General features: G+C 42.0%; 2 protein-coding genes across 9 annotated transcripts; one reads left to right on the top strand and one right to left on the bottom strand.

Annotated features, from left to right (window-relative positions):
* Positions 1-9,157: 9,157 nt before the first annotated feature.
* On the top strand, positions 9,158-18,674 carry LOC117849076 (uncharacterized). Of its 8 annotated transcripts, none has more exons than XM_034730687.2 (15): positions 9,158-9,440; positions 9,525-9,581; positions 10,635-10,749; positions 10,834-10,905; positions 10,984-11,055; positions 13,530-13,631; positions 14,415-14,501; positions 14,599-15,174; positions 15,257-15,724; positions 16,138-16,199; positions 16,297-16,387; positions 16,804-16,883; positions 16,987-17,277; positions 17,581-17,883; positions 17,992-18,674. In XM_034730687.2, exons 3-14 carry the CDS (start codon positions 10,669-10,671, stop codon positions 17,615-17,617), a joined length of 2,019 nt encoding a protein of 672 aa, XP_034586578.1. In that variant the 5' UTR covers positions 9,158-9,440; positions 9,525-9,581; positions 10,635-10,668; the 3' UTR covers positions 17,618-17,883; positions 17,992-18,674. The 8 variants fall into 8 exon arrangements, with proteins under 8 accessions (XP_034586578.1, XP_034586581.1, XP_072148618.1 ...); XM_034730690.2 differs by having other exon boundaries at positions 9,158-9,449; XM_072292517.1 differs by lacking the exons at positions 9,158-9,440; positions 9,525-9,581 and having other exon boundaries at positions 10,554-10,749; positions 10,973-11,055; positions 14,599-14,773; positions 15,002-15,174.
* Positions 18,675-19,242: 568 nt separating this feature from the next.
* Positions 19,243-21,130, bottom strand: LOC117846976 (expansin-A24). The gene is made up of 2 exons (XM_034728111.1): positions 20,967-21,130; positions 19,243-19,555 (listed from the first exon to the last, which is right to left on the bottom strand). The coding sequence occupies exons 1-2, from the start codon at positions 21,128-21,130 to the stop codon at positions 19,243-19,245; spliced, it is 477 nt and encodes a 158-aa protein (XP_034584002.1).
* Between the last annotated feature and the right edge of the window lie 3,237 nt (positions 21,131-24,367).

Genomic DNA, 24,367 nt, shown 5'->3' with positions numbered 1-24,367 from the left:
TTCCATCATTTGCTAATGGTAAGGAGAGGCCATAGTAATGCATGAATTGTTCAAGAGATTCCACCATAAAGCAGTCAAGGAACTTCACTCCAATCTTTGCATTTGAGGAGTTGAATATATTAAGTGATTTGCATCCAAATTCTAGACTCCCAGTGCTTACTGCTAGTGATGTTCTGTAGAATTGAAGGTAACTCAGTTATGATGTTTTATTCAAGTAATTGAGTTCCATGTTTTAGTAGCTATATAAGTGCATACAGGCATAGTTCAATAATAGGGAAAAAAACGATTCTGGGTAGTAGTAGTACTAGAATCAGAATTCAGAATATAGGTCATCGGTTTTGGATAGTTTCTTTGTGAAATAAGAGAATGTGAAATAGGTCAACGGTCAATGAACCGAATGCGCCTCAGTCGATGTAGTCGTACGAGTCGATGAAGGAAGAGGTACGTTGTGCAATCCCTCGAATGGCACCAGGAAGTAGATGAAGTAGTTGTACGGGCCACCGGGATGTAGATGACGTATTCGTTTCAGGAAGCGAATGAGCAGTCGAGCAATCGCGTGAAGACGCTCCCCCAAACCTGATTGCCCACTATCCCGTGTAGGACCTTCAACGAACAGGATTTCGGAGACCTACTCTCACCAGGGCTGTGCACGTAGCGCTAGCGATGGAGATGCGAAGTTAGCAGCAGAAAAACAGAGGGAGAGAGAGAGAGAGGTCTCATGAATAGGAGTACCGTGTGTGTTGGTGTGTCCTCTGGAGGAGGGGGTCTCTTATATAGGCGCATAGGATGGACAGGGGATGAACCTGGACGCCTATGGTTGGAGCAATGGATATGGGGAAAAGTCTTTGGTACAGTACAACCCTCCACTGAGACTGTCCCCTTACTCTCGAGCCCAAAACACACTCTATGGTTTCAGTTACTATCATTTTATCTTTACTCACACCTTCCCATGAAAACCCATGCTAAGTATTTTATTTGATGAAAAGCTTGGTATTTTATAAAAAGGAGTTGGATCCTCCCCATGGAGAGTCTTAACAAGTATTATCCCATATAAGGGGCGTGACTCGACTTGCTTAGCATATCTATATAGGACGGGTTTATGGGATATGTAATTTTTCCTAGGGTGAATATGGAATATTGGGGTTTAGCTAGCACGCAAGCATTTGAAAATACTTTTGAAAATAAATGCAATAAATCATATTAAGTTGGCAGTATTAGTACTCTCATGCTCAATAGGACAAGGCATAAGCTAGAGTCGGGACTTGCCTTCATTGATGGTCCTTAACGCGTGTCCTAGGCTGACCAGGTCCTGGCTCCTTGCCTTCTGATTCCTCGATCCCTAGGTGGAGCTCGGTCGTACTACCGGCTACATAAGCACGCAAACATTCAATCAATGCAAGTGATCTTCATGAGAACTGTAATGTCAATGTAACATCATCTTTTTTTCTTGGTCCAAGTGGAAGTATCACTGTTGACTTTCCTATGTGTAAACTTCTTGTGAATCTAGCATCCATACTTGCCAGTCTTCACATCCAATGGTCATGTACAACTGTCTCAGGAGACAATACCACAGATTCATGTTTTCCCTTTTCATTTAGGAAACAGTTTCAGGGGATAAGTTCATAATTGCTGTTACCATGTGAAGAGCTTCTATACAATTAATTTGGTTGCCTGTCAAATATGATCTCTATATTGGTAAAAGGACTTTTTGTTTGGTACCTTATATCTCATTTCACACTATTCACTTCAATATTTATCGTTAGCTAGTATTGTCTTATTTATGTTGCTTGTACATTTCTGGAGCACCAGTATGGAGAACATTACTCAGATTTCAGTCTCAATGCCCCTACTCCCCAAGATCAAAGCTAAAGCCAAATCAAAAGGTACTGGTAGAGATGATGGGGGCCGTGTGGGTCCACTGCGCATTGACTATACAACCTTGGACTGGTTGATGAGTGGCAATCCCCAAGTATGAGCTCACAGTTGAGGGTGGTCAGTGACTTGCCAAAGAATATGAGCTCACAGAAGCTATGAGCTGCTAGTATGGTACCTGACACGACACCTTTCCTTGAAAACCGGTACATGGCGACACTCACTCCACCAATTGAAGGATATGTTGAAAAGGTGTGGGATGCTGCCAAAAAGCACTCTGTGAAGGAGAAACTTCACTGAGAAATACTGTCTCCACATAAGGTAAGGAGAGATTAGGCAATTCTTCCTCGATGATTTCCATTGTATCTGCGTTAAATATTGTTTTCATTCACAGAAAGGAAGCCACAACGATCAGATCTTTCTGTAATAAATTATCATATTTTCTGTTTCAAATGCTTCTTGATATGGTGTTCAGGATTTGTTTCTGAACCTGTTTGTGTTATTATGAGCATCTTCATATCAACCGATTTCTGTTATTGAGAGAAGAAAAGTTTGCTGCCTCCCTGTGATCCTCAGCTATGATAGTATTGTACCAGCGAGAAAGATAGTGGACCACTATTCAATATTGACAAAAGATGTAAACTATGTAAATTTCCCAAAATTGGGATGAATGAATAGAATATTTCAGCCTATCATAGAAGAACAGCTTTCACAAACTGTGTATCTTCGCACAAGATACAATTGTGAAAATTTGGTGATGTAGTCTGAAATCCCAATTTGGAAGAGCAGCCTTTTGCCATTTCTTTTGATGCAATGCTACAGGAATGGTGTTTTTCTGAAGTTGTGGCTGGCGTATCATTTCGTGAGGGTAAAGCACGTCGCATCGCAGGTGGGCCCGTAGATGAAATGATCTTACTTGATATATTAGTTATTGTGAGTTTATAAATAAAACACAAAAGCAGCTCAGCCCGTGTGGTGCAGGAGCATAGTAGGCCACTATGGGAGTATATGGGGACGGAGGGGTGATCGAGGAAGGAGCTGTGGGAAAAAGCAGCTTCCGGTTGCTCAACCTGGCCACGGGAGCTGTATATGCCTTGCCTGAAAGGATTGTCTGAAGAACATGCAGCGCGCGAGGGGGGCACCTGCAGTTTCTATGCTAAGCCTGCATTCGGTCAGGTCGCTTCAACAGGGGAGTACAAGGTGCTCCGCGTGATCGATCGTTTATCCTGTGGCTACCCAGAGCAGATCTTTGAGGTCTTCACCCTGGATAGCGGCATCAATGCTCGATGGAGGGCAGCACAATATAATGTTACATTTCTCTTCTGGAGGACTGTGGTCATCAATGGGATTGTGTACTTCTTCTCTAATTAGTTTGTTGAGGAAGAAGGCCACATAGGTTCCTTTGACCTTGAGACGGATGAGTGGAGGCCATGTCTCACAGGACCCCTAAGCAGCCTTACGGATGGTGGTTTTGGTACGGATGAACTCTCATTGGCTGCCATGAATGGCTGCTTAGTTGTGGTCCACCGCTGTTATTCAGCAAATATAGACTTGTGGTTTCTGATGGACTTTGAAAGGGGCTTATGGGTCAAGCAGCACAGCATACAAGTTGAACTTGGTGTCCAGCAGCATGTTGTGCACTCGATCAGTAGGTCCCTTGTTGGAGTTAAATGACGGGAGAATAGTAATTGCTTACCAGGGACGTGATAGGGGATCATTGAGAATTTACAATCCAAGGACCAACACTTCTACTACAGATGTAGCAGAGACTGGGCAATATTTTGCACTTGGTTTGTACACAGGAAGCCCATTAAGCCTTGCAAACTGTGCCAGTTAACAAGGTTAATATTACATTTTGCTGATGTTTAAGATATGTTGTATGCGTAACCAAGGATAACTTGGTTCTTTTTCACTGTCTTCCTAGGTATCACAATTTTTAAAGGAGTGCATAGTCATTCAGACCTTGTTAAAGGAGTGGCTTTTAAAGTTTAACCTTTGAAAATGTTGCTGATGGTTGATGAATCTTGGATTGCTTTATGGTTTTCTTGAAACTATATATTGTGCTATCACTTGATTCATGTTTACTGCATTAGTTTATTTATTCGAACTTTTACTAAGCTTCAAGAGCTGTTGAATCAGTTGGGACCGTTCTTTTTTTGTTTGTTTTTATTTCCACCAATAAAGATTATTTCCTTTTTATGTCAAATTTCCTACTCAAATTGGTTAGTTCAACTGCCTTTCAAATTGTCCTAAATCTTTAATCCAAACTTGTTTTTTTGCGGGCATTTAATCCAATTTTGTTAATGAAGAGTGGCAAGGCCTTCCTATGTAGAAGTTTTCTTTAATATTGATACCATATATATTTGTAAAATTCCGTCCACTTTATAAATGAAGTAACAATTGTTCCCTTCCTGTGATTTTCAAGTTTCATTCAACTCATTGGCTTAGTGCATATAGAATAATAATTATCCACGCTCCGTAGTAGTATCAGAAATTCAGGGTTTGTACTCTTATTTTTGTTACACAGATAATCTGGGGAAATTGAGCTAAACAAAAATGGTCTGAACTAGTCACTAAACTGAAGCTTTAACCAGATATCTGAAATGTAATTTAATAGCAAACCTATGTGTTACCATTTTCTAGAGAGCCCTTTCTTGTACTATCCGATGAATCTCCTGGATTGAAATGTAAAATGTAAATGGTCTTGTTTAGTTTGCATCTTTTGTCTATCAAACAGAGGTCCGGCGTCTAGTAATTCGTTTCTCTTGTATTTTTCACCAACTAATTTGCATTATATTATTTTTCTTGGTTTGTAACCCAATTGTAACTTCCTCCATTTCACTTTGTAGGTGAATGAACTTGTAAGGTGATGCAGGACAGCTTTCACAGACCTTGTATCTTCACATAAGCGTGTCAAACCGGTGATCTTGCCCGAGAAAGGCAGAAATCGCAATGTGGTGGAGCAGCGTTATATCGAACTCACAGGACTGGAGCTGTTCGTAGTTGTTGGTGTACTGTTATTTTTTCTTCGTTGCCGATGTAGGAAGTCTGTTGTTGTTGACAAGCCAGAATTTGACTCCTCCACAAATGGTTCCTGTTATCGTTATGTTCATGCTTTCACCGACCTTGGATCTTTGTGGCTGCTAAAAACAACTGAAATACAGCTGCTGGGATGATGTTGATGCATATTAATGGTATCGTGGTTATGCATCGGTCTCAAATTGTTCAGCATTGATTATGCCTTCTGATTGTACATGCATTGCAATTTTCCACGAGGGGGCAGTTCATCAGTTACTCATCCCCTTTCAAGTTTCTGCGCGATGTAAACTGCGAGCAACCCTGATTCAAGCATAGGCCCATTGCAGTTTTATTCTTTTTTTAGTAGAATTGCGTTCCATTAAAACGAAGCTGGCACTGAAGAGAGGTCGAACAAAACCTGGATATAAGGTGGGACATAGTAGGCTGTGACAGCGAGTCTTGAATTGACTTATTCATCCACTCCATTAGATACTTCCTATTTTGAATTGACTTATTCATCCACTTCGTTAGATACTCCCTATTTTATCACACCTCATGGCCGATATGTTTATATTTTGGAGTCTAATTACATCTACATGTTTCCAGAATTCTAATTTCCCATGTACTGTATGATGAATATCCTGCTGATCACGGCCATGTAAAATATACTACTGCCAATCTTCAGCCTCCCGTAGCACATAGAAGGCTTAGATTCTTCATGAAAAATTGGCAATCGCTAGGAGGAACAGGAGGAGGAGCAGCTAGGAGGAACAGGAGGAGGAGCAGCGACGATGTGAATCCGATCAGGTGTTTCTTTGAATTCAATAAATATATATCTTCTTTTCATTGTTAATCTGCTGCAATTCCTATTAGTTTACATGGACGATGTAGTTGTATAATGTGGGATTTATAAATGGGTAAATTACTAAATTGCGTGGCCCCTTGTTTGAGGAGTGATAACTGTAATTGTTCAGGACCGGTCTATAATTTTAAGGTTCCTAGAGCAAGCAAGAAGATAAGGGACGTTGAACTAATTTTTAATATCAAAACTAAAATATATGAATAATAAAAGTCACTTTGCAATATATGTATAGCTCATAAAACATAACAATAGTGTAACAAAAAAATAAAAAATAACTATTATGATTACCTCAAATAAAAATATAATACTTCAGTGCTTTGTAAAAAACTGTCTTCGAACATTTCTTGATGCAAAATCTTCAAGAACAGTATTAAGATTAATGTCGCCCAAAACATCCTTCTCAATGCTACACATAGCCAAGCCATTCATTATTTCTTGTAACATAGTTGATCTCAAACAATTTTTCAATAGTTTCAATTCAGAGAAATTTCTTTCAGCTGATGCTACTATTACTCGAATAGTTAAGAGAATCCGATATGCAATGGAGACATTCGGATAGCCATCTGCAGCTTTAACAAACTGAGGAATCTCAGGTGCTGACATCAATTCTTCTGGCAAAGATACTTGCAACACTTTTAATTCAGAGAAAAAATCATCCAACTCAACATCAGGCTTGTTTTCATGAGAAAAAGATTTTGCAAAAGTAGTGCAGCACTTTCATAGTTCATTATCATCCAAGGACTTCAGATTTTCTGAGTTGAATAAGGAATCATTTTTTTTTCAAATTTCTTTAGCTGTTCAAATCGACTAGTCAATGAAGCAATTGCAGCATCAACAATAACTAGGAAGTAACTAATTTTGAACTCATCTATAGTTGAAAGTTGTAATTCTTCGGTTTCATCATTTTGTTTATCAAAATGTTTCTTTCTTTTACCTTGACGTTTTGTAGGAAATTTTAGCTCTATGTCCATACTAGATGTAATGGATTTTGCAGTCTCAATACTAGCATTGAAGCCTTCTTCTCTGTCCTTCTGAAAATATGAGATGACCACTTCAATTTGTTTGAGAGTAGCATCTAAGAACATAATCTTAGATTGTAAATTTTTGCTCACCATGTTGATAGTAGATAAAATTCATCCCAGATAACCATACCAACTATAAATTCAAATTTCTCAATCGCAGTTACCAATGATTGAGCATCACTTACTGTTTTTGGGTCATCAGTAGAAGTTCTTTCCACTTCCTTCAATGCTAATATTATTTGTGGGGCTTGATACCTGATAGGTTGCACACTCTTTATTTGACTCTCCCAACAAGTATTAGACAAGGGTTTGACAGTAAACCTCTCAACATTATTAGTCAAATTTTTCCACCTCTTAGTAGAGCGTGCAAACAAACAATATATCCTTTGTATAACACCAAAGAACGAAATAGCTGTCTTGCAAGATTTTGCCATATCACAAAGAGTGAGATTCAAACTATGACATGCACATAGCATATATAATGCTTTTGGATTAATTTCAAGCAAATATGTCTGCACACCTTGATGTTTTCCCTTCATATTGGAACCATTGTCATAACCTTGACCTCTCACATCATCAATGTTCAAATCAAGAGACCGAAGTGCATCCAACAAAACATTAAAAAGCCCCAATCTGGAGGTGTCATCAACTTGAAAGAACTCCAAGAAAAATTCCTCTACTCTTGGAATGGTACTTGACATATTAACACAACGCACAATTAATGTCATTTGTTCTTCATGCCTCACATCTGGGGTACAATCCAAGATAAAAGAGAAATACTTGGCATCTTTGATAATCTTTAAGATATGATTTTTCACAGCATCAGCAAAAATAGTAATTAACTCATCCTGAATATTATGGCTAAGATAATGATGATGAATTTTATTACTTTGAATGCGCCTAATATGTTCTTGCATTACAGGATCAAATTCAGCAATCATTTCAACTGTGGTTAGAAAATTACCATTGTTACGTCCATAAAGTTTCTCATTTGATCCTCGAAAGGCTAGATTTTGTTTAGCAAGAAACTTCACAGCAGAAACTATTCTTACCAGGACTTGTCTCCAACGCTCCTTTTCCTTTGTAATTTCCTATTGCATTTCATCATCAATTGTTTGATTTTTGCTTAATCTAAGCCGAAGCTCATTCCATGTACTCATGTTTGTCAAATGCTCCACACTGTTCTCATGTGTTTTCAGTTTCTCATTGAGATGCTTCCGATCCCTTACTCCATCAGATGCTAACAGGAACTTGTTCTGATTTGATTTGAACAATTTGTAGCAAAAACAATAAACCTTGTCCACATGTTTAGAATAAACTAACCACTTCCTATCAACAAACTCACCGTTAGATAATTTCCTGAAGTAATAAGCATAAGAAAAATGTCTGCCACTGGGATCACAAAGGAATTGTAGATCCATTTCTCTCACGGGTCGTTTCTCAATTAAGATATCTTTTTTGCTATTGTCAAGATTTCCCCATGTTCTAAGATAAAAAATAGTCAAAAATGAATCTTCTTGTTCATCAATATAAACAGTTTCAGTATCATCTGATGGTTGTAAAGTGTCACCTCCCGGAGCCTGAGTATGATCATTGGCATCAGCTTCAGCATCTCTTCTGTAGCACCTTCATCAGTATCGACTTCTGCAACTTGTTCCCGCCCCTGATCTTGATTGACTTCAGCATTATTTGAAATTGAAAAAAACTTATGTAGAGCACCTCTTTGCGATTCTACAAATTGATCTTCTTGTTTTCTTTTTTTTTTCTATTCTGAGCACCCTTAAGCAACGTCTATCATATTCAAATAAATACATTGAAATAGAAATTTTAACCCTAGCACAATCGGTAAAAAAAATTAGAAAATACTAATCAATCGGTATGTTGCTTACTGTGACGAGCGAATCGAATCGGTGTCCTTGCAGTTGCCGGTCGCCGCCTCGTCGGGTGAGGAACCAATCGGATCGGCGCGGGCATCTCCTCTCCTCGGTCAGAGCGTGTCGATGGGCAGGCAGGGTCGCGGCGGTAGGAAACGATCAAACGAAACGTCGCCTACGATCTGTCCTCCGCTTGATGAATCATGTTACATAGAATAGAAGAGAGTTACCTACGGCAAAAGCTGCTTTGTGATGGGCCTTCAAATGTTTACTATGCTAAATAAAAATTATATATACTAATTACCTATATGGTCTTGGCCCCTTAACTTTATGGGCTCCTGGCGGTCGCATTGCCTACCTTCCTAGAACTGGACCTATTTCAAAAAATAATATGTTAACTATAATTTATACTCTGACTATCCGACGACGAAGCATACATTTTCGTATACGGATAATAAAAATTTGCCGCGTGCGTGGAGACACGTAAAAGAGTGAAAAACGCAGCCTCGCAGCGAAGACGGAAGTCAAATTAGCAGCAGGCCAACACGGCAGCACCAGCCGCGGCCGCCGCCGGAGTCGGAGAAGCTGAAGCGGCAGCTCGCCCGCCTCTGTGACCTCGTTTCCACCTGCGGACCTGCCTGCTCCCCCACCTCGTAAGCAAGCAACTCCACACGCAGGCCTTAGTCTCCTGCAAGCCCCAGGCCGCTCTGCGCACCGCAGGAACCCGGGCCGTCGCCGCGGCGGCAGCTGGCGCGGAAGGACGAGAAGCACCTCCTTCTCGGGCTCTGCACAGTAACTTCAGTTATCTGATTATCTCCCTGTTTAATCGTTTTCCGGGAGGCTTCGGCGTTATGATTTGATTGGGAATTGCTGCAGGTGAATAAGACGATTCGACGATGGGAACAGGAGGAGCGAGGATGTGAATTGGATAAGGTATTGCTTCGAATTGCTATAGTTATTTACTTGTTTGATTGTTAATTCTTCGACGAAGCTTCGTTGCCGTATAAATTTTATTAGTCCTACTCCTACAGTATAACCATCCGTTTCGAGTAGCGTGGCACGTTCTATGGAGAATCTGAAATTGATATTACAGATAGAAAAATTTGTCCCGTTTGTTAAGATCAATTATTCCATGGTCGATCTTTGAGTAAACAGCAGTCAATCTTCAATTTTTTATGTTTTTTTTTCTCCTGTGACCTCATAATCTAAGTTCACAATGGATGGAATCAATAAATTTTTTTTATACTTCCATAACCTTCCAATCTCAGTCCACATTAGATAGTGTGAGCTCTTTTTTTCTTTTTTGCAAAACTGACAGCTTCCATTTCTAAAGCAGTGATATTTAGTGACATCTCATTTACCTTTTTCTTTTTCCAGAAACGATAGCTTCCATTTCTAAAGCAGTGATATTTAGTGACGTCTCATTTGCCATTACCTGTTACCTTAGAGCATTTCCAACAGACTATCCATTTTTGCCTCTCCATTTAACTCTTGGTAAAAGATTTCTCTCCGTATTGAGTTTTTTATTCCAACAGACTATCCATTTCCCACTCTCCAAATCCCAACAGCTAGGTTCCTCTCTAAAATATACACTCTCCATCCACTCCAACAATCTCTCCATTTCGTACTACAACAGCCTCTCCATTTTATCACACTTCATGGTGGATGTGTTTATATTTTTAGTCTAATTACATTAGTGAAAATTCATGACCATTGCTACATGTTTCCAGAATTCTAGTTTCTCATGTACTGTACGATGAATGTTCTACTGATCACGGTCTTATAAAATATACTACTATCAATTTCAGCCTCCAGTAGCACATAGAAAGTTTAGATTCTTAATGGAAAATTAGCAATGGCTCTATTTTGCATTTTCGCTCACCATGGCCTTCTATAATTTCGGCGTTCCCGCGGCGTGAAATGCGCTTTCTTTCAGCAAAGGCGGTTTCTTGTGTCCCTAATCGTATTTCTCTCTCTTTCGGAAAGAGTCGCAAATCCACCGCTAGGAGCGGAGCAGCAAATGGCGCCGCCGCCGGAGTGGCAGAAGCGGCGGCTCACCCGCCTCTGCGACCTCGTCGCCGCCTCCCTTCTCCCCCACCTCGTAAGCGAGCAAGCAACCCGGTACACCGGCGCTGGTCGCCGCTCCACGCCTCTATCTGACTGCCTCCCGTCACTCGCACCGCAGGAAGCCGAAACATTGCCGCCACGTCAGCTCACGCGGGAGGACGAGCGGCGCCTCCTCCTCGTGCTCTCCAAGGTAACCTCAGCCGTCCTGCAGTCTAACTTGCGTTTCCGGGGGGCCGCGGCTTGATGGTTTATTCCAGCATCGTTTCAGGTAAACAAGGCAATTCTAGGATGGAGCCAGGAGGAAGAGGAGGAGGAGCAGCGACGATGTGAATCCGATCAGGTGTTTCTTTGAATTCAATAAATATATATTTTTGTTTCGTGGTTAATCTGCTGCAATTCATGTTAGTTTACATGGACGATGTAGTTGTATGATGTGGGATTTATAGATGGGTAAATTACTAAATTGCGTTGCCCCTGGTTTGAGAAGCGATAACTGTATCTGTTTCAAAAAATAGTATATTAACTATAATTTGTACTCTGTCGTGTAATGTCCTCATACAACTGTTGGGAACTGACAATTAACAATGCGACCTATCTGCAAAATTCACTGGTTTAGAATCATGACAGCAGTGCAGGATGGCGGTGGCTTACTCTTACAGAACGGAAAACAGTTTCACCAGAGATCAGTTAGTCCATGACTGACTTTGGTCTGGTGGAACCATAAATCTTGTGTGATTCTTCGCTTTGGAGCAAATAACACATCCAATTTCCATTTTAAATCTTAGGTTTGATGCTTCCATAACCTTTCAATCTCAGTCCACGTGGGCTGCAGCCGCTGGACAGATTCCATTTGCAAAGCAGTATGATTGGGTGACATCTATTTTGTGAGTACTTCGTGCCTAACTGAAAAAACTGATTCAACAATATTTCTTCTTCTCGAATATGCAGGAGAGCTGCGTATCATTGCATTAAGATAGAAGAAAAGGCTCAGATAGTCATACAACCACACACCTCCCACACACTTAGGGTCTTAAATTACATCCGCACCCGTTCTTAGTATGAGGCAACCACCTCCTAACCAACACACACCGCTAACCCCCAGGTCAAGCAGCAACCAGACCACTAAGGCCTTTGGCGCCTGCCATCATTCAGTGATCAGTCTCATCCTGTGCCAGGAGAAGCGTTTGATCAACCTGGGCGAGGCACCATTAAACACTATATCATTCCTCATCTTCCAAAGAGTCCAGGCCCCTCAAACGACCAGTGAGTTAAATCCTCGCCGAGCTTCCACGCTTAATCTATCACCTGCCTGCTGCCACCAGTCAAAAAATCCAGCCGAGATTGATTGAGGAGCAAGATCACAGAGTCCGAAACGGCGCAGCAGCTGAAGCTGGAAATGCCGGGAGAAAACACAAGAATACATGATGTGCTGAATTGTCTCATCCTCTTGATCACAGAAGGGGCAATGTTCAGGATGGGGGAGACTGCGTCTAGCGAACCTGTCAGCTGTCCAACAGTGATTATTTGCAATTAACCAGAGGAAAAGTTTGCACTTCCTTGGAGCCCAAGTAGTCCAGATAAGTTTACTCGGTTCAAAATAAACTGCTCCATGGAAGAGTGCCTCATATGCTGATCTGGTGGAGAATTGTCCTGAACTCTCGAACTTCCATTTGTGCACATCATCAACTTTAGGTTGGAGCACTACCTCCTGTACCATGTCCCAAATATCTAGGAATCGAGCTAAGACCGCCACAGTAGTGGCCTTGGATGTCCTGCAACCAGTAGTTATCCAGGAGGGCTTCCTGAACCATGCACCTTTTGACATGTCTTTTTGATACACCTGCGAAAAGATGAGGAGCAAGAAACTCAATAGAGCACCCATTAAGCCATCTATCTGTCCAGAACTTGGTGTTTGCCCCATTACCAACTTCTGTAGTCACGGCAGAAGCAAAAAGAGACTGGGCACATCCATGAATCGTGACTGGGAAAGCTGTCCATGGCTTATCAGGTTCTGTTTTGCTCAACCACAACCGCCGAACCCTGAGAGCCCATCCAAACCTCTGCAGATCCAAAATACCCAAGCCTTCCAACTCCTTTGGACGACTAACCTTGGGCCAAGCAATCAAACAGTGTCCTCCATTGGCCTCCTTCCTGCCCCTCCATAGGAAAATGCGACGAATTTTATCCACCGTCTTTAAGCACCAAGGAGGAAGCTCCAAGGCAGTGGCAAAATAGATCAGCATGGAGGAGAGGACAGACTGCACATATGTAGCTCGACCAACCCTATTCATCAATTCCACCTTCCACCCTGGTAATTTGTCAGCAACTCTCTCTATCAAAGGTTGCAACTGCGCTTTAGTTAGCTACTTGATAGAAAGACAATATCAAGTGTTATCTTTGTGCACAATTTAATATTGATGACTTTTCGTTGTGTAAACCTGTAAAATGCCCAAATATAAGACAATCTTTAAGGAATTCTGACTTCCCCAGTGTGTGTGTGTGTTTGGGTCTATGTATGACTCCTTTCTCTTCTATTAATACAATGATACGCAGTTCTCCTGCGTATTCGAGGAAAAAAAGGAATTCTGACATCAAATTTTGTGATTTATTAAAAAACGTCGATATATATTTTCTATTTGATCACACTTCATGGCATTTATGTGTTTACAGTTTTATGTTTCATTACATTAGTGAAATTTCATTGATCTGGTACTTGCTGTGACTCTGGTAACCTGTTAATTTTCCCATCCATTGAGGCTGTACAACTATGTCAGGAGCAAATAACACAGAACCATGTTTTTCCCTCTTATTTAGGAAATTTTTTCATGTTCCGGAGAAGTTCATAGTTGTTCTTTACCACCTGGACAGCATCCACATGATGGATTTGGCTGCCTGGCAAATGTGGTCTCCATATTGGTAAGACATCATATTCTGGTTTCTTTGCTATGTTTGTCCTGTTCTCATGAAACATCAGTTGGTAGGGCCGTCAATGGCCCTTCCCTCTTGCATGGCGTTGTGCTTATGTAGGCATTCAGACATGCCTGCCTGTTAGTGAGCAATGCCTTTTGAGTTTCGCCTTAAATGTATGCAGTGTTTATATATGTACCAATAAAGTAATAAGGAAACAAGATGACCACCACCCTTGAATAACCTGCTCAGCAATGTACAGGATTTTGTGTTCCAGTACCTCAAGATTAGTCTCCCGTTGTTTTTCAGGATTAGGCTCCACTCTCCACTGTATCTAATTGCATTCACTAATTCAGTATTACATTCAAATTTGAGACAGCACTGCACTATTTTATTACATTCCATGCCCTTGGTTTTGTCTTTGTCACTTAATTTGTTCCTTGAAGTAGCAGTCCAGTATTTTTTTTTTCTCGGACATGCAGGAGAACTGCGCGTTGTTAGTAGCAGTCCCGCATTAAATGCTATGATGTTTCCTTTAAACTGTATCTGTGTGTAGTGCTTTTCATGCCACCGCATGACTAGCTTGTTTGGTACTGTGTTTTCTACTGTGTTAAGGTTTACATTTCCAGTTGTCCTGGTATAACTGTTTTGTTTGGTGAATTATATCAATCTTTCACACTACCCATTTCAGTTTTAATTATTAGCTACTATTGTCTTGTGTTGCCTGTACATTAAAGGACATCAGCATGGCTACTAGGTTACTAAAACTAAAATGTATGTCATCCTTTTCAGGTTGGTGTCCTTGGTTTCTGCAGTGGCTATGTCAAACACTCAGCTGGCAATGTTCTGGTTTCCATATCCAGTACCCTAATTAAGTTTGTATGATCATATTTTCTCTTCTCTTCTTTTGGTGCACTCAGTTACTTTTTCTCAACTTAGTCCCCTATTTATTCCATGGCTGTTGCTGTATTCCTAGGATTCTATTTGGATTCAGTTTATTGAGCTTGTCTGGGCAGCTATACATGCAGAATCAAAATGTGTTCATAACGCTTTACATTCTACAACTGACTCCAACAATGAGGATATTACTAGTTCAAGCACCAGTATCACAAGCTTCATGACAGTACTTAATGAGCGTTGTCTCGATATCAGTGAGCAAACCATGTCCAGTCTCTTTCGAGTATTACATGCTATCTTAAAGTTCCTTAAACACAGCGACAGTGAACTGAAAGATGACTTCATTTGTCTGTCCATTCATCATATTCAGAACATGCCTTCAGTTACTTTCCATCCATTACATACTGGAGAAATTGTCAACCGTGTCAAGGATAGCAGATTTGGCTTCTGTAATGATTCACTACACTCTGGAATTCTGACAGGCAGTCTTCTCCAGCTACTGTGCTCATTACTTGAGCAAAGTTACCTGGAAGGTACAGATGGACAAGATATGTATGTGAAACTCGTGGATATAGTTCCCAAGATAGCAGCTTCCTTACAGGAGCAACATGATGGCTCCAAAAGTCTTTATCAGTACTTAAAGCACAAAATTCTGGTAAGTTCTGACATCCAGGGCCCCTGTGTAACTTGTTGCTAGTTACTCTGGCTTGACGCACTTGTTTCATTTTTTGATGCAGATGGTAATGATGCGGCTAAAACCTTACATGCAGCAAGATTGCTCACGTATTGTTTGTTATCTGAAATTACTTCGACAGTACTTTCATGACCTTCTTCATGAACCTATCTCGCAACATATTGCTAAACTAGATAATTGTTTAGAAGGTTCTCCATTTTTACTGAACATGGTAGATTTAGTCGAGAGTCAGGATAAGTCAACTCGGCACCTGCAAAGGCAAGCTATCTATTTGTTCCTCAGTTTTTCCATATGTTTGTCTTACAACAGAAACGATGGTACACTTCAATGTTCATGCAAGAGGGATGATTGTTTGTTGGGTCACAAGGTGCAAGGCTGCAGTGATCACTGCAGCTGTTCTGGCTTATCAGAAATTTCAGACTGGTTTCAAAGATGTTACTTAGACATGAGTTTTGATTCAAAATCATCAACAGATATTGCCTTATCCTTTCTGGCATTGTATATGGAGGAGGTATGCATCTATGCCTGAATGATGGATTGATTGATAAATTTATTTATTGTTCTAGGGAAACGCAACTTAACTTCGAAGCTGTTTAGTTTATTACCTTTGTTAGATAATTTAGATTGACATCAGTTGTAAATTTCTACTTCAGTATGCCTCTATTATATGTAGGACATCAATCAGTGAATCATCATGCCCAATCATCCTTAATGCTAGCTGCTAACTAATACAACCTATCTACTCTATTCTCTGTATTTGTCAAACTGAGTTAGAAAATGCTGAAGACAGTTGTCTGATAATTTTTTTTGCTAAATATTGGATATTAACAAGTTCATACTTAAATCCCTACTCTAAAGGCTCACCACTGGCTTTACGATTCTAAACAGTCTTGGTAATATGTTCAATGTTCATTCATATTTCAGGATGACATGCTATTCAGTATTCTCTTACAGCTTTTTGATGCTCCACACATTTTCCTGAAAATGTAAGTAGAAAAATATTTTTTGTTACTGAAGCAAGGAAAATGTTATCAAGGCAATGGGTGCTTATGTAAGTTGTGACCTTTTTGTCCAAACTCGCAGAGATAGCATGAATTCTACTGAACTGATTGGTGCAAAACTGTTCTCAAGTATTTTCGACCCAGTTCACCTATTCCATCTGTTGCTTTTGCTGGTGAGTCAGTGAACATATTTTCCATCTATTGCTTTTGTACAATGGTTTCTGTAAGATAGCACCTTAACATTCAGGTCTTGTTCATCTCATGGTATGAGTGACTTTATAGTATGGGCCATTGGTCTAAAATAGTCCTGGGTAGGGGATATGATCCTTGTGTATAACTCTTGGGCTCTGGTACCCCAGCCCACAGGATAAGTAGGAAGTTAATTAGTTAGCACTGTAATCATGATCAAGAGGACATGGACAGCATTCACATTTGTTATGGGACATACTAAACAAAATTCAGTACCTTAGGACTCATTAATTTGCTGATACATGGTACCCTTTTATTAATCTTTCAAATTTGCTCCCATTTCACTCCATAATGCCTATGTTGAGCATAATGTTATTTCTTCATTTCTATTATTCTGCAGCTGCACTATGATCACATGGTACTTGTTGATTACCTCATATCTAAAGATGTTGGTGTGCATTGTGCTCAGTATCTCTTAAGGTTGGTAGCTATCTTACATTTTTCTCTGGCTCATGTCTTCAGATGGAACAAAGTATCTTCTGAATTGTGACTTTTGACCTCTCTTACACACTTATGGACGCAGGTGCTTACGCTTGGTTTCCCAGTCTTGGCATGCTTTTGTTGATGATTCCATGTACTTGACAAAAATAGAAAAGATTGACTGTAAAAGGCAGAGGACCTCCAGGGATATAAGTAGTGCCAGAGCCAGCTCAAGTAAAGAGTATAAGAATGGTTCTGGTTGTGATAAAGAAGCCAAGAATTCACAGAAGCTTTTCCTCGATGCTAAAGTATGTCTTTATTCATTAAAGAGAACAGTGGAAGATCTGCAAAAGAAGGGTTTGTTCCCTTACAACCCAAAGCCTCTCCTTAGAAGGTTTGTTATATGGCCATGGCTTCTTTTATTTTCTCTGTTTGCTACTATGTTGAAATCTTATTTTGCTGCTGATTTTGCCTCTTCAATTCCTTTTGGCATATTAACCAAGTGGCATTGGCAACCAAATAATTGAATTGCTACTTTTGGTCTTCCATTCTCATTAGACCTAAACCTAGTTAATGATATTCTTGCCTGCCAGGCATTTTATTGCACCAGGATTAGTTGCTAGGCTAAAAAAGTCGTGTTCAAATTAAGTTTTGCTCATTTGAATGAATGAATGATACTGATATTTTCTATTTGCAGCTTGGCCAGGTTTGAGGAGCTGTGTGAGCAGGGATGAAATTTGAGTTGCATATGGTGAAAAGCTACTATTTGTAAGGTTGAAGAGTGGCATTTTGGTAATCAGATAGTTATGTTGCCTTCGTCAGTCATGATTTGGTTCGGTTTGATTTATATATTTGGTAAAATTGAAATGTAAATGCATCTTCCCATCCATGCTCTGATCTAGAACTTGAATTGACTACCACTTTTATGTAAGTTGCCTGTGAGCATGATGTTGAATGTCATGTGATGCTCCATACATGGAGCATTTCAGAAATTGGCAAGGTAAATTGTTTGTTATACATTAAGTAGCGCTGTAATTTAGTGGCACTTTGCCTTCTTCAGTTATTTGGTCCTCAATCTCTCAAGGTGCAGTATGATGTAAACTTGCAGAGAAAGATGGACACAGGAGAGAGATGCATGGTTGCGTGCGGTGGATTTTGGCCCATGACTTCAGAAGAACACGATTCTGTTACTATGAAGTCTTTAAATATAGGCAAGAAGTGGTATATCATAAGATCCACACGATGTACACACCTTTGGATTGCATAAAAGGAGCTAATATTGATTATTATAAACTGAAAAAATGTTCAGAGTCAGCTGGATATAACGAGAGCATGGGCATGGTTCATCTGGAGGAACCTGGTAGCATATCATCTGGAGGAAGCTGGGCAACTGCAGACCATAAAAGACATTGTTTCACCCTATGCAAGACAGATTGTTCCCTCCAAAACAGGGGCAATTCTTTTGGGCATCTTCTATATGATACATGCTAGCTTTATCCAACTATTTGCAACATTAAGTAAACGAATATCTGAAGGGTTATTTGAACTACAAGTTTTGCAGCTCTTGCTCTTTAGACTAACCCCAATAGGAGGTTTCATGTTGTTGTTTCCAAGGCGTATATCAGCAAGAAGGTAATGAATTGGTATATGAAACTACCCCTCCAATGCAAATCTTTTATGTTTTTGTTTCATAAATTCTGCATAAGGTTTAAATTCATGACTTGTCAAAAATTGTTATCTGTATCTAATTGATTCTGTTCAGATGAAACTGCTTCCTTCTATTTTTATGTATATCTAAATGGTTTCCTTTAGATGAAACTACTTCCTCCTATCTCTTTTTAAATTTGATGCCATATTACCAGTTCTAAGTGGCGTACTAATTAATGAGAATGGAACCCCATTGGGAGAATCCTTTAATTGAAAAGTTTTATGCAGCAGAAAAAGACTTTTGGTCCTCTTAAAAAATAAAAAAGGATCTTGTTCACCTAGCTAGGTCTAGGCTAAGACGGTCGGAGATGGCTTGATTTGACACAAACTGATATTTGTTGTTGGCTTCAACAAGAAGCTACCATTTCTATTTACTTAGTAGGGAATTAGTAGGAACGGCTGTTCTAAACTTGAAGCAGACACAAGTCATGAAGTCATGGTCAAATTACAGAACTATATAAGAATTAAGAATAGATACAGATTGATATATAGAATGAATACGCAGCATCTTTATGTACAAGTACGGCAACATAAACACTTATGAAATCTGATATACAAGCCGCAGATCATGCACCAAGATCTGTACATAAATGGGGACCCACCCAAATTGCAACCAGAGATTTATCGATGCACAATCAAACCCACTGACTGCTCAACTGAACTGCAAGTTGCTTGCGAAAGTCAAGCTGAACGCCCAGCCGCGTGGCACCACGTTTGTGGACTCAAGAGTTTTTCCATCAGTGTTGGTCACCCTGAACGAGAGCATTTTCCCGCTGAGATATGCCAGAGTGTGCCAGTTCGCGCCCCAGTTGCGCGCCATCGGCATCCACTCGGTGGAATCTGAGCTCCTGACATCCATGGATCTGATGGAGCCGGCTCCTGCGACGTTGGTCACGAGCACGAGGTTGAAGTAGTCGTGCCCGTAGATGGTGAACCGCACCCCACCTTGCTTGACGCACGGAACCCTACGTCAAACATAACTGCGTTTAAATTGCTGCAATAAAAAGAGAGATTACAAGGCAGTTAACTAGTTACCTATTGCCACAAGTTTTTGACCAGAGTCGACATATAAGGACAAGATTCTGATAGCAGATGAAATTGCAGAGTGTTAATGCTAGATTTTGACTAAGGCCAACTACGGACACCGGGTTCTAGAAGTTGACAGAGGACAAGAAGGAATCCGATCCGAAACGGAATTGACTCCACCAAATAAGAAAAAACGTGAAGATTTATTTTTAATAGTTTTTAGATGCATTGTAATGGTTCACATTGTAACCATTAGAACTTTAGCTCGCTCCAGGTATAAATTTAAACCCATAAGCTTTGTATTAAATAATCATCAATCAATCAATACAATCTTTACTTTTTTGGCGGCACACCGCCAAATCCTAGGAGTAGGAGCTCCTAGGAGTTGAGTAGTAACCAACAAGTTTCTTCTTGCACGAAAGACTACATCGGTTTTGATCTCAGGTGAGCTTGTAAGTACCGTCACACGGTCATTACGTTATTTGTCCAATATTCTAATCTCTTAGTGTAAGTCTAGTTATCGAGTTGCATAGATTCAAATAGAGCTTTCTAGGCTTTGTACAATAATCTGTTTGTCTTCGAAGTGCTCATAGTTCTCAAACGGCTTAGATCTAATTAGGTTATTCTCATCGGCTTCCTAGTCTTGTTTAAGTGTTCACCAGTTATGTGATCGTATCAACTAGTTTGATCTTCCATGCTTTAATCGATGTATCTTTACTAGGTCCGATAGATCTTTACCTTTGCCTCTAGCCTTTCGGTCTTTAACGTCAGACTGCTACTGTTGAGCCGATGCTGTTTCGGTTGGGTCTGATCCATCCCTCTCAGTAGTAGGATGACTTCATCGAGCCGATGGCTATGCGTGCGATGTCTTGTTGCCGCGTTTTAGTAGTTAACAGATCGAAGTTAATACCCTATCTGCCATACTGTGTCGGTTAAGTCCGATCAATCGGCTCATGATATTAATTAGATTTGTTAGTTTAATCGACATGCACGTGGTAGACAAGTTATCATTTAAAGGCTGCTGCTTTAATACTCTGTTATCTTAGCCTGTCAGCTCATATAGCTGATGGCACATGCCATTAATGCTTCTTTTTATCACACCATAAGATTACATTGAAAACATAATTTAATGGTGTTTTTTCGATGTAACGCTACTGATGAGCTCGAAGACTTTGCAGCCGATCAGCTCAAGAATTTGACATTTACCTTGTCAATTTCAGATCAAATTGACTGGCACGCCACGCACTTTCGCGAGCTGATTTGGAGCCTGCACTGGAGTTAAGCAGATCTCCCAGGTCTTCACGTGTTGCCGACACAGAAGCTTGAAGCCCAGACTTTGCGTCAACACACCTTTTATAAATGACTAGGATGATGCCGCCGCGATTGACGCCGATCTTCTCCCACGCCGGCTGGGCCATGTCGAAGTGGGGGCGCGGCGGGTTGCACCACCCGCCATTGTTTCTTGGGAGCTCATAGTTAGGCAGGTAGAAATTAGTGGCCGTGACGGCCACCATGGCGTAGTTAGAGCATCTCCAACAGATTATGTAAAATAGATTGCTATCCCTAAAAACTACCAGGATACATGAAAACAGCCCTAAAACTGCTCAAACAGCACACCTATATGGATTGTTATCCCTAAATTTTTTAGGCTATGATCTAAATTTCTCTCTCCTATACGCAAATATACCAATCCAACTCATGGATTGCTAAATTTCTTTGCTCTCCCGGGAAGCCCCAACTACCGCTCGATGGAAACTTCCACCCACTGTGCACCGCCCCCCGAACTCCGTCTCCGCACTAGCTGGGATCCCCGACGCCAGCGGAGCATCATGCTACCTCGCCCGAACTCAACTTCATCGGCTCCGGCAGCGCCACATGTGCACGGGTGAGGACATGGCGGCTAGACCTCGCCTCCACCCTCTCTGCACCTGCTCATGCCATCAGGCCTGCAATTGTGCCGCCTCAGCCAGATCCCACGTGGGCGAGGGCAACGCTCATGGATTCGGTCGGGGAGGGGGCTTGAGGGGGTGGTGGCTCGTCGATTTGGCCACCGGGGAAGCTTGAGGGGTGAGGGAAACGCTCGTCGATTCGGTTGGGGAGGGGGCTCGAGGAGGTGGTGGCTCGTCGATTTGACCACCGGGAGAGCTCGAGGGGCGAGCGCTGCCGCATGAGCGAGATACGCCCCCAGAAAAGCCGCCACGCGAGCGAGTGGTGCCGGCACAACCACGGAACAGGCGGGCGAGCACCACCACGCGGATGAGCTCTGCCGACCTAGCAGCACCATTGAAGCATCCCCACATCAGCGGAGACTAAATGTGATATAAATATCAGTCCCAGGAGGCCGATAACATATTTATTCAACAGATAGTTCAAATATCGTACAACTCCCGAGGGAGTGGGCGCGAAAGCCACACTGCAATAACAAGCAAATAAATAACAGCAGCGAGCCAAGCTACTGCGAAGAGATAGCACTCGGGACTACAGGGCAGCGGAAGCATTCTGCAAAGGCCAACACCACAGGTAGCGTTGGGTGTGGAAATGACCTCCTACTCAAAATCCTCGGCGACGAAGTCCGGATCTTCCTCTGTAGCAACGAAACAAGGGTGAGTACAAAAGTACTCAACAAGTCCAACCCCATCCATGGAGGAGGATACAATCAAGAATATGCTTAGGATAACAAGGATAAGGTTAAGGGTTATTTGCAATAAAGCTAGATTTTCCAACACATGCAAGGGTTCATTTTAAAAGAGTTTTCGCCAAACATTTTTAGTAACCGAATCATTAAGGGGGGGTTGATCTTACACAAAGGATCCAAGTTTTAATGCTACCGGACTCCCCGTCTGCAGTAGCCCACGACACAATAGCCGGACACTTCCAAAATCCAACACACGCCATGAAGAGTACCCAACTCCAACACTAGTTATGTGACCAAGCCGTAAGTTGTCCAATGGTGTGGACACGGCTACCCGGATAGATTTTAACTCTGCAGAGGTTGTACACTTTTCCCACAAATAGGGTACCGTAGCCCAAACACCTTAGTGTCGGTGCAAATCCTAACAAAGCCATTACCCACCTTAGCTAAGACTGACTAGCCAACACGGGAGCAACCAAGGGGTTAATGACCTACCAACGAGGTCTTAACCGGGACCTAAGTCACAAAGATCTTATTCCTTCTCCATGGTCTCCCGTTGCTCACCAGCTCACCTGATGACTAGCAGACTAACTAGTGGGATTTATGCTAAGCCGTTGCTGCATACAATGATCGAGTGGTTGCACGATGGTTTAGTTAGGCAAGATGAAACATCAACTCGGTCCTTAACTATAATAAGATGGATATCTCCCAACCTTGCTCAACCACCAAGGTACGAGCCCAACTTATTGGTATTTCACACAAGAAACAACCATCCATCTCATCTAAGCATTTCCTTTCTTTATTCCCAAAAACCTATTTTCTCATTTGGAAACACTCACACATTTATCCTTTAAATAAACCATTGTAGTCATGATTGAATTGAGTACAAGGTCCTAAGCATTCTAGCAATAATTATGTAACGCCCGTAAAAATACACCCAGTTAAATCACTCGTTAAAAATGCTTTCCAAAATTTTTCCGACCGCCGAGCTCCGTCAAATCTTTTCCGTTCCGTCGGACCCGCCGTCCTGGCCCCGGCTCGTCAACTCTCTTTTTCCGCTCCCCGTAATTTTCGCCACGTGCCCGTCAAGTCCATCACCGCGCGCAGTCGAATCCCGCAATTTTCACCATCTTTTTCCCCTCCCTTTTCTCCCTTCTCTTCCTTCTTTCTTTTTCCTCCTCTTTCTTTCCCTTCTCCTTTTTCCTTCTCTTTCTTCCTCCTCTCCCTTCCTCTTCCTTCTCTCTCTCCTTTCTTTTCCCTGCCACCTCCCACTTGCACCTGGCACCCCCACCCCCTGCTGGCACGCGCGCCGAGGCGCTCGGGGCGCGCACGCGTGCTGGCCGCGCCGCGTCGGGCCGCGCGCCCGCGCCGTGCCGCGCCGCGCCTGCCGCCCGCGCCGCTTCACGTCGCCCGTGCCACGCTCGCTCGCTCCTTGGCGTCTAGTGCTTGGCCCGGTGCGTCGCGTCGTGTCGCCGGTCGCCGGTCGCCGCTCCTGTGCCCTCGTCGACCACGCCGCCACGCCGTCCACGAGCTTCACCACCCCGGCACGCCACCGGCCAAAGGTCCGGCCGACATCATTGCCTCGGCCTTCGCCCGCCCGTGCGCCGCCTATAAAAGGGGGGAAGCCGAGCCCTCACCTCCACACCCTCACCACGAGCACCTTGCCTTCCTCCACCACCACCACCAAAACGTCGACGGCCATCCCTTCCTCTACCTCCTGTTGTCTCCAGGAAGAAGAAAGGGGTAAATCCCTCTCCTCGCGATCCAACCCACCAGTTTCCCTTATTCGCGAACAAGTCCTCCCACCATTCCAAAAATAATTACAGATAGGCCCCTGCTCTCGCGGTTCAGTCCTAAACCTCTTTTTAAAGCCCCTAATACTCCTTTAACCCGTCATTTCATGCGCCAAAATTCCTCCAATCAATCCCAAATTCGACCACGGCCTCCTCTCATATATTTCCGCCGAGGCATATCAAAATTTCATGAAAATACCCTTCCTACCTATTTTCCGTTCATATTTCCTGTTCGGAGCTCAACGGGTAAAATCTTTTTACTTTTATTTATTGTGTGCTCGTTTGTGTGTGCCGTAGACCGCGGAGTACCCGAGGAGGAGCGCGAG

The sequence above is a fragment of the Setaria viridis genome, chromosome 1 (genome assembly GCF_005286985.2).
Source record: "Setaria viridis chromosome 1, Setaria_viridis_v4.0, whole genome shotgun sequence".
Lineage (NCBI taxonomy): Eukaryota > Viridiplantae > Streptophyta > Magnoliopsida > Poales > Poaceae > Setaria > Setaria viridis.
The sequence above is the reverse complement of the archived record's forward strand: the minus strand, read 5'-3'. Positions and strand labels throughout refer to the sequence as shown.